The 18,178-nt window shown below is 33.7% G+C and overlaps 1 protein-coding gene across 6 annotated transcripts in view; it reads right to left on the bottom strand.

The window, feature by feature from the left end:
• LOC118183190 (uncharacterized) overlaps window positions 1–18,178 on the bottom strand; it is an 841,429-nt gene that overhangs the window by 168,217 nt on the left and 655,034 nt on the right. For 4 of the 6 annotated variants that reach the window (XM_085808383.1, XM_085808384.1, XM_085808382.1 and 1 more), the window contains one exon: window positions 2,777–17,399. The exons of the other annotated variants lie outside the window; for them this stretch is intronic. In XM_085808383.1, the coding sequence (XP_085664509.1) occupies window positions 16,188–17,399 (1,212 nt within the window). In that variant the 3' untranslated portion in view covers window positions 2,777–16,187. Of the gene's footprint in view, window positions 1–2,776; window positions 17,400–18,178 lie in introns of those variants that run through there. 6 annotated transcript variants of the gene reach the window in all.

Below are 18,178 nucleotides of genomic sequence, written 5' to 3'. Positions count from 1 at the left end.
CGTACATTATTAAATTTATATTCATTTCACATTCTAATTATTACATACTTCCATATACATGCATTTAATAACTTCAAACAGATTATTTTTTAGACTTGCACAACATAAAAGTCTCACTAATGTAAATAATTTTTCATAGAATGCAGAAGTGTACAAAAATAACCTCAGTATTTTCGTTCTGAGGTACTGATATAGTATTTTATTTTAATATTTATTAGCCGACATCACAATACCTAGTATATCCATATGTATTTTTTACACTTAAAAAGAAGAAATTTAGAAATGCCTTTTTAAATAAATACCTTAACCTGCTTGAAAATAAAATATATTTTCAATTTAAAATATATTTATAAGTCAAAATTATATTCGACATTGGTCATAATGTATTTGTGATGCGAAAAAATGCCACATCCTTATTTATCCCATTCTAACTCCGTTTAGTGTGTCTTATTATGTTTCATATTATTCATATCAATTATTTATCCATGAAATCAACCCAATTCAACTATTTCTTGCCACTTAAAAAAACTATATTCAGTGTTTATCGGAAGTAATTACACAAATGTATCATTATGTACACATGTTTCAAAATAACAGCTACACAAATTCAGTAACAAAATTGATTATGAAATACTGATAAAATATTTTCCTCCTTATAAGTGAATATACTGCAGTACTTGTTACTTTATCAGTACTTAATATATATGTTTAACTTTACTGAGAATTATAAATTAATATGGTAAGTACTTGTAAAGCAATGTGATCATGCTAACAATGCAATTAATCGTGTTTTAACTTGAATATCTTACGTTTACGTTACCTATGTAAGTATATACTATTTGTTACTCACGTTAGTATATGCTACTAATAGTTAAATTATTTTTAGAAGTCTTAAAAAAAAACTTGAAAAATATAATAGATCCTTCAAACCATTTTACAATTTCATTCTTATTCATGACTATAAATTCTTGTTCATAATATATTATATTTCCAGTTCTACTATAAGAACTCTCATATATATTATTTAAAAATGCCGGGTTTTATTTTGAAAGTATCCATACTTTTTGATTATTAATTATCATGCTTATTACTGATTTATTATTATATCATTTAATAAATTTATATGCTAGTTTTAATTAAAATACTTAAAATAATCATTTATCAGTTTAATCTTCAAAAATATCAAAAACATATTTCAAAGTTTATTTGCTCATAAAATCTTTCCGTTTCGAATATTCGTTAAAAATTTCATTACATCAGTATAAACTCATCAGGCAAAAAACGAATTACCCTGGTGCAGGGGCATTCGTCAAATGGCGTAGCAGGCGTGTCACGTGATCACCGGTGCGGGAAATTCTTCTATGAGATTACAAAGTAGGGTTAATTAGTCAAGAGGCATTGTTATACGTAGTTATTTTTCATTGAGATATGGAAAACCAATGATGTAACAGAGTGGTAAAAAAAACGGGAACTCTGTCTATAACTATAACCACACAGTAAGTCAAGTTACCGGATTTGTTGGTACTTCGAAGCAAACCGTCTGACGCGTCTACAAGGAATGGCTTAATATTCGTGACCATGAAACACGATGTCAGAACTATGTTCAGAAAGAAGATCCTAAGCCTCAAGGACCGTCGACGAGTTACATGAGTTGTGGACGCGAATGGCTTTCAAACCAGCAAAGAATTGCTAAGTCAGTGAATGAAAGTCCATCCCAAAATGTTTTTAAGTGGACATTGCGATGGAAACTGCATGCAGTGAATATTTGGAGTCGGGTATCTTGCAAGAGGTCCAGTGTATCAGATACCACCGAGCTTGGACAGTAGATAACTGGAGGCAAGCGATCTGGCTCGACGAACTTTTGTCTGTTTTTAAATGATACACGGCAGTGAGTAAAAAGACTGCCTAAATGTGTTCAGGCTGCCTGTGAATCTGTGACGTTCTGGGAGTGTGTTTCGTAATATGATGTGGATGCACTTATGGAGGTCAGCGCTCGCATGAATCAGCATATTTATTTAAACATTCTCAAAGATCACATATTACCCTTCAGTCAATATCTTTATGTACAGTATGCTGTCGACATTCTGCTTCATGATGACAGCAAGCCTACGTGATTGGCATGATGAATGTACACTCACAAATTCTCTCGAACGTGGACTTTCCAGCTAAATTTCTTGATATTAAACCTATTGAAAGTTTATGGGAATTTTTGGAACAGCGGGTGAAGCAACACAATCAGCAACTCCAAAATGTTATCAGTTTACGTCATTATATCATCAGCAACTGGTATAAGCTGGACCTGGCATGCATGTAGAACCTTGTAAACTCCCTACCTAACCGAATTCAGGCGGTTATCAGCGGCAGAGGAGCGGTCACACGATATTAACGAGATTTCAGTACGGGTGACAAATTTTTTGTCCGGTGAGTTTATTAATAAGCCAAAAAAAATTTAAATACTATTATGAGAAATCATAGCTTTACTCAGTTCAGAAGCTTTTAATTTTTAAAGAAACAAAACAGACATTAGTTTTTAGAAGCATTTTTAAATTTAAATATATTCACTTCAAAATTTTGATTAACATTTCAGTTAGCAGATTGTTTAATGAAGAAAATGATAATGAAATAATTACTATGAGAATTAAACTTACCTTGTTTGTTTCTGATTGGCAAATGAGAATTCTGTTCTTTGTTGTGAAAGCTATGAAGGTGAGTGTGTAGGTGAGATAATGTATCATTAGGCATAACCATAAAAACAATAAAAGCATGAGTCTCAAAATAAAGGCTTAAAGTGATATTTATTGAAATAGCACATGACAATGTTGTACAAGGATGGGGCACTTGAGTGACTACAAGTTGTACCTTAACCATGAACTACATACACATGGTGCGCGTAATAACAACAATCTTTCGTCATTTATATTTTATACAATCACCTGGTGGTTGAAATTTTTTTTTCTTTTGCTTCCGGGGTGACAAAATGGATGAGGCACCGCGAAAACACCCGACAGATGGGGAATAGTTGCAACAGACCAATTATTTCAAAAAAGAAATTATCCATCGCGGCCGATCAAAGACAAATGGAAACAAGATCAAGAAGAATCGGGGTTTTTTGGAAATTGGACAAGCGAAAGTTATTTAACATATATATATGAGCTACATATGAAAGCACACACTGAACTGAATGAACAATTTTCATTAAGATACAATGTATATGTTTACATAAAATTCACATTTTTTACAAATCATTAAAAATATTAACTAGAATAATGGTAATTAAATTCAAGGGAAAGTCAACTGTACTATAAAATTCATTAACAATAATACAAATAAACAAAGACAATGTGCAGCTGTGAAAACATTATGCAATATATGATAAAAGTTAAGGATACCCTAGAAAAATAAAGGAAGAAGTAAACAAAAAAATGAAAATATTTTTTAACGTACGATTCCGTCTAGGATCTGGTTTCTCAAATGAACTGCATTGTCGATTCTTATGATGATGAGTGACATACGTTAATGTTATGTGCGCTGTCGAAAGAGGCGATGAAAAACAAATTTTATTATTTGTTTATATCTGTTTATTTTAGCTCTACCAGGTACAAACTTCTCTCTTATTTTCCCTGAATGTCATCACTATTGATGATTTCGTTGATGCTTATGCAAATACCTGTTAGACTGCTAGAAAAATTTCAAATTTTTAACTGATAAATAAACCACAATACAAAGCTATCACAAAGAGGTTTGTGCATGGCTCTGTCGGCCCGAAACCATGCTCTCTTCAACAGCAAGGGGTTGGACTGCAAACTTCCTTACATTTTTCCATTCTAACAGATAGAAAAGTACGTACATGCACCGGAATGAAGCAATCAAACAGCTTCACTTTAAATGTAATCTCTTAACGCCCCACTTTCCCAGGGATTTACTATCCATAAAATGTTTTCCTAAGTTATTTATTATTGCATGTGGCAAATTGTTTCTGAAGCTCGTGTTCCGATATTCATTTGGCATGAGTGCTACGAAAATAGGCTGAAGCGCATGCTTTATTTTAAACAAGAAGGAGATGTTGAGGGGAGGGGGAAATATTATAACGCGACAATTCAAACAAAAAGATCATTGGTAAGTTGCAACTCGAGAAAAGAATATTTCATTCTATTTACAAATACATACAAGTGCTTTATAATAAGACGTGGGCTTCCTACGTATCAATGGTTAATGGCAGTAAACCTACAACTTTTCCAACTCTCTCATGATGCCCTTCATCATAAGATTTCAAACCTCGAGGTTCTTCGGTTATTACACATGGCGATGAAGAGACTACAATTCACACTACAATAAAGAATATCTATGTACACGTTTACAAAATTAAATTGGTGAACTACCTATGGTCGAATGCATTGAAACGTCATTTTTTTGTTACATGTCAATAAGTTTTAATTATTCAAGAACAGTTAGATCACGACCATCACTGAGCAAAACAGATTGGGTTAATTCTATAGCTCATTGTTTTAGAGGGCTATCTCTGATAGCCCATCGCTGCGCATCGCCGATGAATGAATGAATATACTAACACACAGCTCAGGTCGCGCAGGCGAAACTAAAATATTTCACAAAAGGACTCTCACGAATACTTAGCTTTTACACTCAGGGATCTCGAAAGATTACACTGTCCATGAGGAGGTAATGAGATTGGTGCGAGACGATCGCAGAAATGAGGTAATTCGAGAAAGTGCCTGCTGAGGTATTTGAAAAATTTCCCGAAACGACCGACTCCTCACGTGCGAGACAAGATATAATGGGAGTACCAAGCTCTCCCCGCACAGCAAAGTTACGAATTAAGAATCTGAACGGCAAAATTTACTTTTAAAATCCCATTAAGCCATTTTATTTTTTTATTTTTTTTTAGAAAATACTACCACATATTGAGCAATAAAGGTATCCCTGAAAAGTTTCACTTAATCATCACATGGAAGAGGTAAGTGATATGCTATGCGGTTCTCGTCATTGAGCACTTTCCTTTTCACTGAAGAAATGCATTTTGTATCCAGAAGGCAAAAATGAGGTAAGTAGTTTATAACTTTTTTATCAGGACAGCCTTAATCTTTCTCAATCTTTCACTATTTACGAACAAAATTAACAGCTCCATAAAAACAACCTTGTATTGAAATTAATAACAGATACACAAAGCATTGGGATTAACTTGTCAGCAATAAGCTACATTAGGAATTCTGATCCTGTAACTTTTTATTAGGCATGAGGCTAACTTTCTACAGCAAAGAGATTACAAAGCATATGTACAAGCATTTCTCGAAAACTTTTACTAAGCTTGCTTATAGATCAATCTAAAGCAATCTGAATTAACAAGCTACTTATACCATTTTTCGAATATAACATTAAAATAGAAGATCACGAACTTCAAATGGATTGCACTCCCCATTAAATTCAAATAAATATAATTTTTTTAACAAAACCCGAATACTGGAACTGCTAGTGAAAACATTAAAACTTTGAATCACATATCTATAACCTTATTCTATAACATTAACAACAGAACTGTTAATATCTACGTAAAAATTTTATTACCCAAATAATTAACTAACGAGAAAAGAATATGTAGACGCCTCTATGATAACAGTCATTGTTAAATTTATGGCTATGTATATGAGAACAAAACTGTTCATAAATAATCAGCTCTACAATAATTAAAATTACTCCACATATTCTCTTCTATTTCTAACAGGAAGAGAAATGCAAAACAACTCATATAGACAACAATACTCAAATTAACAACTGCCAATATGTTTTCAAAGATAACATAATATTTTTAAATAACGGATTTTCCAAATGATGAATTGCTAACGAGTCAAATTGTTTATTTTAGATGAAAGTGAAATAATAATGTCTGAATGGAATTTAAATATAATATAAATTTTATGTTTAACAGGGCAAATGCCAGCTACTAAGTTAGTCACATGACTGTTCGCATATTGAAATTTCCCTGAAATTGGTATCGGTGGGACAATGGCAAATCATATTTTCAAGATCTAGCACATGATCTGGATTTATATGATAAACTATCCTGAGATAAAATTTATTTCGGAAAGTATTTTTCTTTATCATTACGACCAGAAAAATAACCTTAATGGTTGCGCTTTATAAATGCCAAGGGAACTGAAAATTATGCAGAAACACAGAAGGATCATTGCTAAGTATTCGTGAGTAGTCATACTCCTGCACTGTGTGACACAGAAGGCGCAAATACAGCAACAACATACTAACATATACACGTCACCAAAAAATTTATGATACAATTACAAAACACATTTCACATGGTTTTGGTTCGCCGTTGACATATGGATGAATAAAAGCATTTTATATTGACGACGAAATGATAAGCTATACTAATAAGCTGGTTATCACAGTGTCCTCAAAACATGTTTTCTTTCTGATCAGCATACCAATTATTTTTATTCCAAAAACTCCAATAATGAAACTCACAAACACTAATATAAAATATCAACATTATTGCTAGTGCAAATATCTATGACAGAAAAGTACTTAAAGCTGATGATCAAACGTGTTTTAACAAACTGGACTTTTAACATGTCATTATATTCCTGCCATGTTCTTTGTACGATGGTTTTAAAACATCATATCTAACATAGAACACAAATAAAAGAAAATAACGTTAAAATAGTTTAAACATATACACAAAATGTTTATTTACTCATCACCAAACTGATTTTGGGCGAGGTGAAATCGATTAGCAAAATCTCATAAGAAACGTTAAAATACACTGAATTCTGGGATGTATCGAGCAGTTTATCTGCATATGCGATATATATATATATATGCAGATAAATTGCACTGTCATTTATATACCACATAAGAATAATGAACGAATAAAAAGTGATTATCAGGTAAACAACCAAACATACGGTTCTCAAAAAGTTTACAAAGACTATTCGTATCTCACAAAAGAAAAAATATACGATTGAGCAAATTAAAACTGTGGTTTGGTTTGAAGCTAATAAACAACATTATGTACAGGATTTATTTATGAAATGACAAACATTAAAGATCAAATGGATAAATGGTAGGGCTACAACACAGTACAATAATGTTCACAATGACATAAAGTAATGATTATAATAATTAAAAAAAGGAGAAAAGTAGACAGAATTGTTGCTGCTTTCTAGGGGCCATACTATCTCTCAATAGCAATCAATAAAGTGAAATTCTGAGTTTCAAGTAATTTTATCCAATCTCTGGAGATTTTTATTTCTTTCTTTTCCTTTTTATTTAATTTAATGAAAGGAAAATGTTCTGTACAAAAGAGTACTCATCTAAAAAGTGTAGAAATTTTAGATTAGACTAAGTCAACTAGATACCAATGTCTACATTACTATGTAAAATGAAAAATATTTAATTTATAAATTAAGGGAAAAAATGACAAAAAACTGTTCATTTTAAAATTTAGAAACTAAGTTAACAAGTGAAAATATTTTATTTAGAATGAAATAAATACTTTTAATCTGTATAACTTTTATCTGAAAGTTTGAATAGGCAGCATAATTTTAAATAAAAGATTAAAATTTTAAAATTTAAGAACATGCCATCAAAATTTTGAACTATTTGTTTATATTTTATAATAAAATTATTCTTAAGAATGGATGCACTTTTGTAGACATTCAAATGTTATAGACATTAGAAACTATACTCAAATAAATCAACGTAACGGGTAAAATTAGAAGGAACAAATAATATATATTTTCCCCCAAAACAGGAAAAAAATTATGCTAAAGTACCTCGAAAGATAAAATTAATATTTCTACACTTATCAGATGTTTTCGTAAGTTGTAATGAAAATATGATAATTACTATTGCTTTAATTTTTACCTTGAAAGTAGCATCCATCTATTTTCACACAGAATACAAGACGAAAATGAAAAATGAAAACACGATATTATCCTGAATCTTTCACTTTTCATTAGCATTTTAACTTTACAAAGCCATTTTTTTCCAAAGTGTTAGGAAAATAGTTTCTAAAAAATCGAATTCCAATTCATGGTTAAATGATTAAACTCTGAAGAAAAATTCAATTTCCTTAAAACGCAAGATAAATTTAATATAAGTTTAAATTTTTTTCGCAAAGTCAGCTGAAACAAAGTTAATCACCCATTTCATGAAACCAACTGCTTTCTTGCAGCTGATCATTAATAATGTACGAAAAGTGTAAAATTCAGGATAATCAAAACGGACAGGAAAGATATTCTAAATAGGACTAACACGAGGAAATGATAGTAAATGGTGGAAAAAATATTTATGCACTGAATCATGAACAACCATGTACGGGAGACATTAACTATATTTCCATTTACTTAAGGAATGGGAATCACGGGAATCAAACAATCACGTGAACGCTACCTCTCCGAACAAACTGCATTCAGAAAAATCTTTGATTTCAGACATGCAAAAGCGTTCTATAAGCCACAACCTGAACTATGGCTCACTTCCAGTTCTACATGAAGCATTATCACCATTTACAACATAATCATAGAAACCAAGAGTGGAATTACAAAAATAGATTTTCCGCTAAAAGTTAGATACACACAACACATGCAGATTTGCTGTGGCTTATAAAACGGAATGCCCCTTTCGTATGATTTCCTCCCAGCACTCTCTTCAACAAGTTTATAAGATTAAAGGTTTCCTTTTGGCTTTTCACATTTAAGTGGCCATTCACTGGCGATGAGGCCCTGACATCCTGCCGCCCTAACAAAGCGCTCAACGTCACATACCTCTCCTGGTAGCTATGGTAACGGGAATCCGAGATGAGGCCTAATGTTACTACAAGCCATAATTGTCGTTCGGATGGGGGCTACTTTAGCGTGACGTTCCACGCAAATTCGAGATTACTTTGATGCTTTTTTAAGAGGTCCAGATGTCGGTGAAACGTTCGGTTAAGAATTTAATACTCGCCACTCGTTAACAGAACAACTATCTAAGCAGAAAAAAAAAAGACGCTCAGTCTTTTTATTTGCGTTTGATGTGCCTTATTCCTCAAAGCTTTGAAATGTCAGTTATCTGGAGAATTTGAGATACCAGAGATTCAGAGAGGAGTAAACGAGATGCTTTTCTATTTTTTTTAACTTACTTAAAAGGAGAGTTCTTCTGACGTGAACGACTGCTCAAAGAAATTTTTTCCAAACAAATTTCTTCAACCGATTATTGAGCAATTATCTGAAGACAACAACTGCAAAGCAAAATATTTTAACGTTTGCTGAAGACTGAGCTCAAAGAATTATGGTCTTCTGCATCTATAAAATTGAATCGATTACCGAATACGTGTGAAATGCCACAGCGTTAAAAAGTGATTAAGAATGATAAACTGAAACTTTTTCCACTTTCACTACTCTAACTATATTTCTATGTTGTTCCTTTAAGATATGTAAAATATATCTCTAATTTGTAAAAAGGAAAGGTAATAATTTCTCTTTTGATAAAATGGGATTGGTGAGTAAAACTGAGTTCGGCTTATGCTGTGAGACTTAGTGTAGATGAGCTAAACTGGGGTCCTAAAATTATTCACTAATTTAACGTTTTATTCCCGCCTGAAACAAAGAGTATACGTAATGAGAAAAATTAGCAACAAACTAATTTCCTTCTTTCACGCTGTGACTTTTCCGAGAATCTCTCGCGACTGAAGCTGAAAAACTCGTTAAAAGAAATCATTTCCCAAAAGACAGCAACAATGTAACCCTGTCTTACACACACTTAATTATTTAATTGTTGTCTCAGCGAGGTGATCTGTAGTGCAGACAAGATTAATCAAAAGATTTGCATTCGAAAGCCTCAAGACAAAAGGAGGACCTCTTCCCCAAGTACATCTCGATTTGTTCAAAATATAAGAGCTCTTTTATGAAGCGCATCAATTTAGTCCATTCGTTAACTAACACGAAATTAGAAGCAAGCCACAGAAACAAGGCGAGAGAAAATCTACTTTTGTCTTAGATAATGAGCCTGAAAGTCTGAAGCAGAAAATTTGCATCACAATGAAATCCCTGTATAGACTTGTTTATTTTGAAGCGATGCTTTTAAGTATCGCGTTTCTTATTGTTTAAGAAATAAAGATCAAGTATCAAGAAAAGCTCAAGAGAAGTGCATTCTCGAATCACAACCCAGGCAACTTCTTTTACCCCACGTGCATGAAACACTAAACATATTCTAAAAGAGCCAATGGTTGCCCCTGCTTATGTTTTTAGGCAATATTAAGCGGCTGTCAAACATAATGATATCAGAGCCCTATTACCACCTATTGCCGACTAGACCGTACAGCTCATCTTTTTTTGTAATATTAATTCCGAGATTAAATTGCTCTTTCTATGAAGTTATTAAAAGAAATTTAGGTAAGTAAGGGCTTCTAAAACTGATGTGTAATTATAAGCGTGAAAAGTGTAAGTTTGGAAGCGGCCCCTAGAAGTGTAATTTTAAACGATAGCCTTTATCTCGGGGGAGATATCTTTTAGAAACGTAATGCTAATGATTCTACCTGACGGCACACGTTCCTTAAGATCATTTAATATCCTATATCATTATAACAGGCTAAGGTTACTCTACGACACGCACAGTAATTACGAACGTGCAGGTGGCTAACATGTTTAGCAAATATATTTTTCCGTAAACATTTATCGTTTCACAAGCCCTCCCCTATGCTCCAAACTTCTTCAACACTTTGCTCATGTTTGTTTTTAAAAACAGTGGTTACGAACTGTTCGACCGGTCTGGGCTGAAAGCCGAATCGAACATTAACCCCTCCCCATCAAAAAAAAAAAAAAATAAATAAAAGAAAGAAAGGAGTAAAGAACAATATTATCTTCGAATTTGCATAGATAAAATAACCCACGACATGCTTTAACGGTGTCCAACAGCGCTCATTTTCATCGCCGCATTAAACAGTCAAGGCTTCTGCAGGAAGGAGGAGGGAAAAAACCAACCACTCCATCGAGATTTTGTAGAAATTAATGCGCACATTGCCGAGGGAGCCAGTGTTAAAATACGATGTCAAGGCTTTTGTGCCTGTTGAAGAACTGGCAGTGCTACACATTTATCTGCCCACAACAAGGTCTACCCTGTAATTTTGAAGCTCTCTGGTGTAAGCTCTTTTTACGCTGTGACCTGTTATTACAAAGGACAAGACAGAGCTTCTGATAGATGATATCTGAGTGTTTAGGAAGCAACAAAAATGTTAAAATTAAGAAAAGTGGCAGCTCTTCCGTCTGTGATTCCCTCCTCTTTTTGCTAATTTTCCTTACCACCTTATTTAAAATATTGTTAAGACTAAAGCTTAAATTCAAGGTGAAAATTACTCGATGGAATTTTCATCTAGTTAAGAGACGATAAAAGTAGCTAATCACCCAATGAATAGTTCTAAAATGCTTAAACACAATATCGAATTTTGGCTCTTGTAAAAAACTTTTTAAATCGTGTTGTTAGTTGAGAGGAAACACTTTAAAGGTTGATAAGCAGTTGATTATATGCTCTAATTTTGGATAGCTTTTTTTTTCATTTCTCCTTCTCTTAGTCTGTTAAAATGCAAACAATTGTGAAGTATACAACGGAATAAAACAAACACTACGTCGTTCCTTTATAATATAAAAAGAAAATATACCTTCTATGTTTTGAATGATTTTGAAATTCAGAGTTACATTGTTGCTGAAAATGCGTTAGATTTCCGAATAAAAATCTTTAACAACAATTTAGAAGTTTCTAGTATTTTAGATTTTTTTAAGTAGAATTTTTTAAAGCGTCAGTTGTCAATAATAATAATAATGAATATGCTTTATTAAAATAAATATCAGTTTGTCAGGAGAAGAAATGTATCACCTGAGCACAAAACTTCATTTCATAGTACACAGATCATGGAGTAAAATTTTGTTTTTTTATTTAATGCTCAAGAGGAAACCATTAATCCATTTCCTTATGAAATGTTCACTCCAGATGAAAGCCCACTTCTACGTAGAAAATCTATATACACATCACTTCTTTCCTTACCAGTCGGAAGAAATTGGCATCAGATGCCCAAACTTTATCCTTCATACTATTCTGTTTAGACAGTGTCTGACACTGTTGATACAAGTACGCTTATCAGGGTACTTGTAAGTAATGCATAAAGAACTCGTGATGCAGTTCTCTACGCAGTGCAGAGTTCAAGCTTGTTTGACAAGCTTCAACGTATGAGCCGGTAAAAATTTGCGCGATTTACATCAGATTTAAAAGCCTGAAACTGGCATTATATTGCAGAAGAAAATTTATTATGTGAACGGCTGATCAAGCCTGAGCAGCACAATTCAGTCAACTTAGCTTAGAATGAATATCAACTATTGAACTTATTTCACGAATATCAAAGACACCGTGAATTTAAACTTTTCAGCTATCACATTATTCCTGAATGTAACAAATGTAAATTTTAATTACTCATTGATAATCAATCACTCAGAATGACTAAACTTCTAAAAAATGAAACCTTTTCCTTGTTAATTAACGTGAAATCACATTCAATATATGGATTACAAAGCAAAATTATTGTAGTCCATATATATGTCTTAACAGACACAAAATTAACAATGAATAAAAAAGGTATGTAATTCCAAAACAACTACAAAATTGAACAGCGACAAAAATTCTTTGTAAAAGAATTATTTTTAGTCCTTGTTCGTGAAAAACACTATAAAAAATTTGAAAATGTAATATGCATACAAAACAACATCTAGTTTAAGGAATAAGCTTTAAACATTTACTTGAAGGTAATAATGCAAGATTAAGCATTTGTAAAATATTTTACCTATTTGTATAAATATATTACATATGTGAATGATATATATTTTTATTATAAATTAGAACTGCAAATCAAAGCTGTTTTCCTGATGAAATGCAAACTTCTATTGAAATTCTAATGATTCAAAAGCAAGAATGTGAACAAATATCCGGCAAGCAGTCGGGAAGAAACAAAATACTGAAACAAAGAAATCCTTAAAAGCAAGGCACTGGGTACTTGTTTAATGTTGAATACCTGAATCATTGTACGTTGATGATAATTCGAAAAACAAAAAATTGAATGAAATGAACTTTCCTGAGGAAGATGAAACACAAACGTTTTATTTAAAATAGTCTTTGATGGATATGATTCAGAGTTAAGAAAGAATATGGGGTGTATGCCTACTTTCTACTCATTACTGAAGAACAACGACACTGAATACTTCTGAACGACGACTCAATGAACATGAGTGAGTTTAAAAGAAGATAATACTTCTGCCTATTTTTTTTCAGGAATGCATGGGGAAATTATGACATAAACACCAATTTAAAATAAAAATCAATATTTTTGCAAAAACTAATTCTTCTAAAGGAAATAGAAAAATACTAAAATCAGTAAAGTTTCTGTCATTAAAAAATTTATATCGACAAACAGAAGTAAAAGAGATAAGTTTAAATATCAAAAACACTCAAGCGTTGTCAAAGATAAAACAGCATATATCAATGTTATCTGGGAGTACGATATATTATTTAAAAATGCCATGCATGGATATATTTGTTTCACAAACCTGGAATCACAGTATTAATCAGGCCGATAGATTTTTTTTCACTTTCGTTCCAAAAATATAACTCATTTAAATGGGTATTTTAACCGTGAAGTCACGGCTGTAACGTGTTAACTAAATATTGTCCAAATGGTTATACCTGAAAACACAGAACACAGTACAATCAATATTACAGCTCTTATGGATACAATCACAAAAAATACATACATAGAGGCATTGGGAGGTTCATTTCTTCACTATGCCGCATTTAATGTTATATTATAAATAGTCGGAAAAAGTATTTAACCACTCACGCTATATATTTATATATTTATATATATATATGTATTTATAGATATTTATATATACATATATATCCATTTTTCATCATGGAAGTTAAAAGCTTTGTTCGTCTTATCTGTAACATATCTATGCTATTCTTTTGCATCAAAGACCACTTCTCTATGCAATTAATCTTCAAAAATTTTGAGCTCTCCCAGTACTGGCCATAATTTCCCTAACAGTAAATGTCGAGTGCCACAAATAATGCTCTGTTAAACAATGATGAAACATATCATTAAAAAGAACGGGTAAAACCAACAGGTTCTCTCGAGGTATTGAAAACCTTAATAGAAACACGATACGTTTAACAGTTTCATATTAAACAATTAACAATATTCTCACCACATATAGAAATAAACTACGATGAAAATTTTCACTCTGGTTCAATAATACACTACAATAATATACAAATAGTGGAACGGAACAAAATGAACAGCATTTTGCTTCGAATAAAAACATACAAATTTGAGGTATTCAGAAAATTCTTCCAAACTGCCACAGTGGCACACAAACAACGAGTTCATATTTTTTTAGTTTTTAGCATGGGTCCGATCTGAGCAAACGGTATATTGGATCACAAGATGCAGCGGGCTGTGGCTGGACATCAATGAATATATAATATATAATTATGCATGAAATCTTCTAAAATTTGATTTTCTTTTTTCCACTTTTTGCTTGAAAAAATCCCTGATGATATTGATGGAAACAGCACCTCTGAGATAAGATCGACTGTGGCCGATAGAAACCAAGCCTCAGACACAGGAAATCTGCAGCACTAAATTTTCCTTCTGTTTCTATTATGTATGTATATATATTAAAAATGAAACAAAAATCCCAAGAAAAATTTTTAGTTCGAATCTATTACTGCATTTTTGCAAATAAAGTATTAGAAATATATGATTTTCGCTTATGTTTTTCATACGTTGGGGAAGGGTATTCAGTGAAACAGAAGCAAACAAAATCAAACAATTAATGGCTGCTTGTAGATTTCTTGAGAAGAAGGCTGGGTCAACTTACGTGTAGATTGCTGCGTTATTATTATGCATTTTACTATTACGATTATTTCAACATTGAAGTTGCATGAATACGGTATACCACACTTTGTTTAAAACGATTTGAGCCAAGAAAATATTTCTGTGTGCTGGAATATACGTACTTAACGCCACAATATCAGTCTTGAATGATAATACTACAATGTCTATATGATGAGGTAAGATAGGAGGCAAAAACGATGTCCTATAGAAATCTCACTATTACAAGAGACGGTAAAGCCAGCATTTCTCATATTTAACCATTAAGAAGAGACAGAGACAAGACTAGAAAAAATACGGAACGACAGAATTACTAAAATTATTTAAAATGAAAATACAATGTCCTTTAAAATCAAATAGTATTTTTTCAAACAAATTAATATTTGATTTCATAAGACAAATTCGTGCTTAAAATTCAATATATCAAACCGCAGTGCAGTGCAAAGTTAGGCAAAGAGGCAAACTAGGCAGTGGCGCAACTGACAAGCACTCTCAATAAATCAAGGCACCAATATGAGTCAGATGGACTTTCCCTCGGAATCACAGGTGCTGCATCACAAACCCTTTAGTTTTGATGGCCTACTAAGTAAAGATATCTTACTACATTCTTTGAACGACTCCCATTAAGTAAAGGAGAGTGTGAGGGAAAGAGACAGGAGCGCCAGTGCATAGCCCAAACGTAAGTCTTGTCTCCTCCTCTAACAAATATGTATGGCGAAAAATGAGAAAACCAGCAGTTTTCTTTTATTTCTGTTTTTTTCCTTTGTCTCACGCTCAGACTTCTTGGTATGGCAAAGTATGCATCACGACGATTTCCAAAATTACCGATTAGTACATAAAATATTTCCCAGAGCTAGTGACTCGTTGATCAGAATAACAAAGTAAATCACACAGAAGTTCAACTGATAACTTTCTTGACAAGTTCGCAAATTCTTTCCTCACTCTTTCCGTTAAAACGCAAGGTTATCTTAAAACACAACGCTAAAATTCACCGGGAGTTAAATATGAGGTATGTCTCCTACAGTCCAATCTTTGGAGGACATTTTGAGCATTAAAGGAGTCTAGCGGCGCAGGGGCTCAAGGATCACTACTTGGATGGTACACAACAACTGCACAAACACAACATCATTTGAAAGTGAAGGGGAAAAGAATAAACGCCATTCTTCTTAAGAAAAGAAATCGGAATATCAGTCTTTAAAATCGTATCCCATCATTCAAGTAATAAGCGAGACACCCCTTACTGTTGCTGGCTTTTATCCTTCATAGAGATCGGATGTTCTCCCCCACTCATGGTGGGCATAGATGCATAGTTCCGAATCTGGTGGAGAGATATAAGCTGATTGGGGAAAGAGCTGTGGCTCTGTTTTACTTCCATCGATCCCATTGGATTCGTGCTCTTTGGAAAATTAATGGGTTCATAAGGGAAATATGAGGTACGTGTTGACGGCATGGACAGCTGCGGTCCTGAAGAGATCGGCAGCATCCCAGACTGAATAGGAGTAAATGCCGATGTATTCTTGCTCGTGGGTGGAGGATGACCTTGCGCCATAGATGAAGTATCATACTGATTTTGACCTAGATGAGAACCAAGGTCATGGTCCCTGCCGTTTGTATGATTGGCACTATTGGCCACCATCTGCTGTTGTTGCTGTTGTTGTTGCTGCTGCTGTTGTTGTTGCTGTTGATGACGAGGGTCCATATGGAGTCTCGCATGGTGATCGTTCATACTATTCTGTAGACATGTCTCAGAAACATGTGGATGCAGATGGTGAGATGGAGGTGACATAGGCGAGCCCATCGAAGAAGGATCTCCCATTCCATGATGAGCATCGGAAGCTACCGATGTCGCCGTTTTTGTCCAATAATTGTCAGCGGGAGTTGGCCCGCGAAGTGATTGGTTGGAAGGTATACTGAGGTTATTATTGTTGGTGAGAGGTGGTAACGGACGTTTCTCCAGACGGTCAGCATGCTTCTGCATGTGTTTGGCAAGATATGTCTCCTGCGTATATGATTTTCCACAGAACTGACATATATGTGTTTTAAGGTGCTTCGACTCTTTGTGCTTTGGGATGTGCTCCAAAAGACCCGCTTCATCAGCAAAACATTTGTAACAGCTGTTACACTTGTATGGCTTGTCTGTCTGGTGACATCTAGAGTGAGACTGCAAATTGGACAGTTGAGAGAAGGCCTTGTTGCAGCCAGGAGCCCGACACTTGTACGGCTTATCTCCCGTGTGCGTCCGGATGTGCTGTTGAAGATGAGACAGCTGCGTGAACTTCCTCTGGCAGATTTCGCACCGATATGGCTTGATACCCAGGTGGATACGCGTATGCTGAGACAGGTACGAGGAGTTGGCGAACGCCTTGGAGCATTGGGAGCACTTGTACGGTTTGGCCTCACGCATGTGGATTTGAGTGTGTAGCTGCAAGTCTGCCTTGGACCCAAAGATCTGGAAAGAGTACAGAGGGATTTCAATCAGTCACGATTCGTGTTTTTCCTCTTTAAAAAGTTTAAGAAATTGTTTGCCATTGATTTTGGAAACTGGCCTACCACACCATTTGAAAGGTCATTAAGAAAAATATTTAAATTACAAATTTTCCTATTAAAAAGCCTACATGGGCAAATTTTGGGCCATAAAATTTTTTATTTAAAAAAGTTTTTCCTTAACCTTTTACAAAAAATTTTCCTTTAAGAGGTTTTTGATTTATTTCCAAACTTTAATGAGTAGGGGGAACAGAATTCAATCGCTAATTTTGTCGGCCAAGGCAGGCTGCAGCTAAACACTTTGGAGGTGGCCTCTCTGGGCATGGTGTGGCTGTGGCAGTGAGCGTGAACCGGATTGGCCTCGCGTGGCCACAGTAATGCCTGGAGGGGGACACACTCCTGAAGCACTGGGCCACGAAATTCCTCCAATCCGGTGCACGTCAGGAAGAGAGAGAAAGGGAAAGACAGAATAATAAACACAGGAGTACAAACACACACAAATGATCATATACAGGAAGTTAAATATACATGTTTTTACACAAACATCAGTTTTCACAGAAATTTAATACATCAAAAATATTTCCCTTTCAAAAATCATTAAAAACAGTTTTAATTAACCCCAAATTGCAATTAAACATGATTAAAAATTCATAAATTTTTAATTACACTGCACTTAAAAACTTTAAGGCTTATTCAAAGTAATGCAAGCTTCAATTCGGCTTATTAACGAAATTATTTTTTATG

This window comes from Stegodyphus dumicola, chromosome X1 (genome assembly GCF_044657685.1).
Source record: "Stegodyphus dumicola isolate Sdum_Otavi_A_Nest chromosome X1, ASM4465768v1".
Lineage (NCBI taxonomy): Eukaryota > Metazoa > Arthropoda > Arachnida > Araneae > Eresidae > Stegodyphus > Stegodyphus dumicola.
Note: the sequence above shows the minus strand (reverse complement) of the source record. Positions and strands in the feature narration are given on the sequence as shown.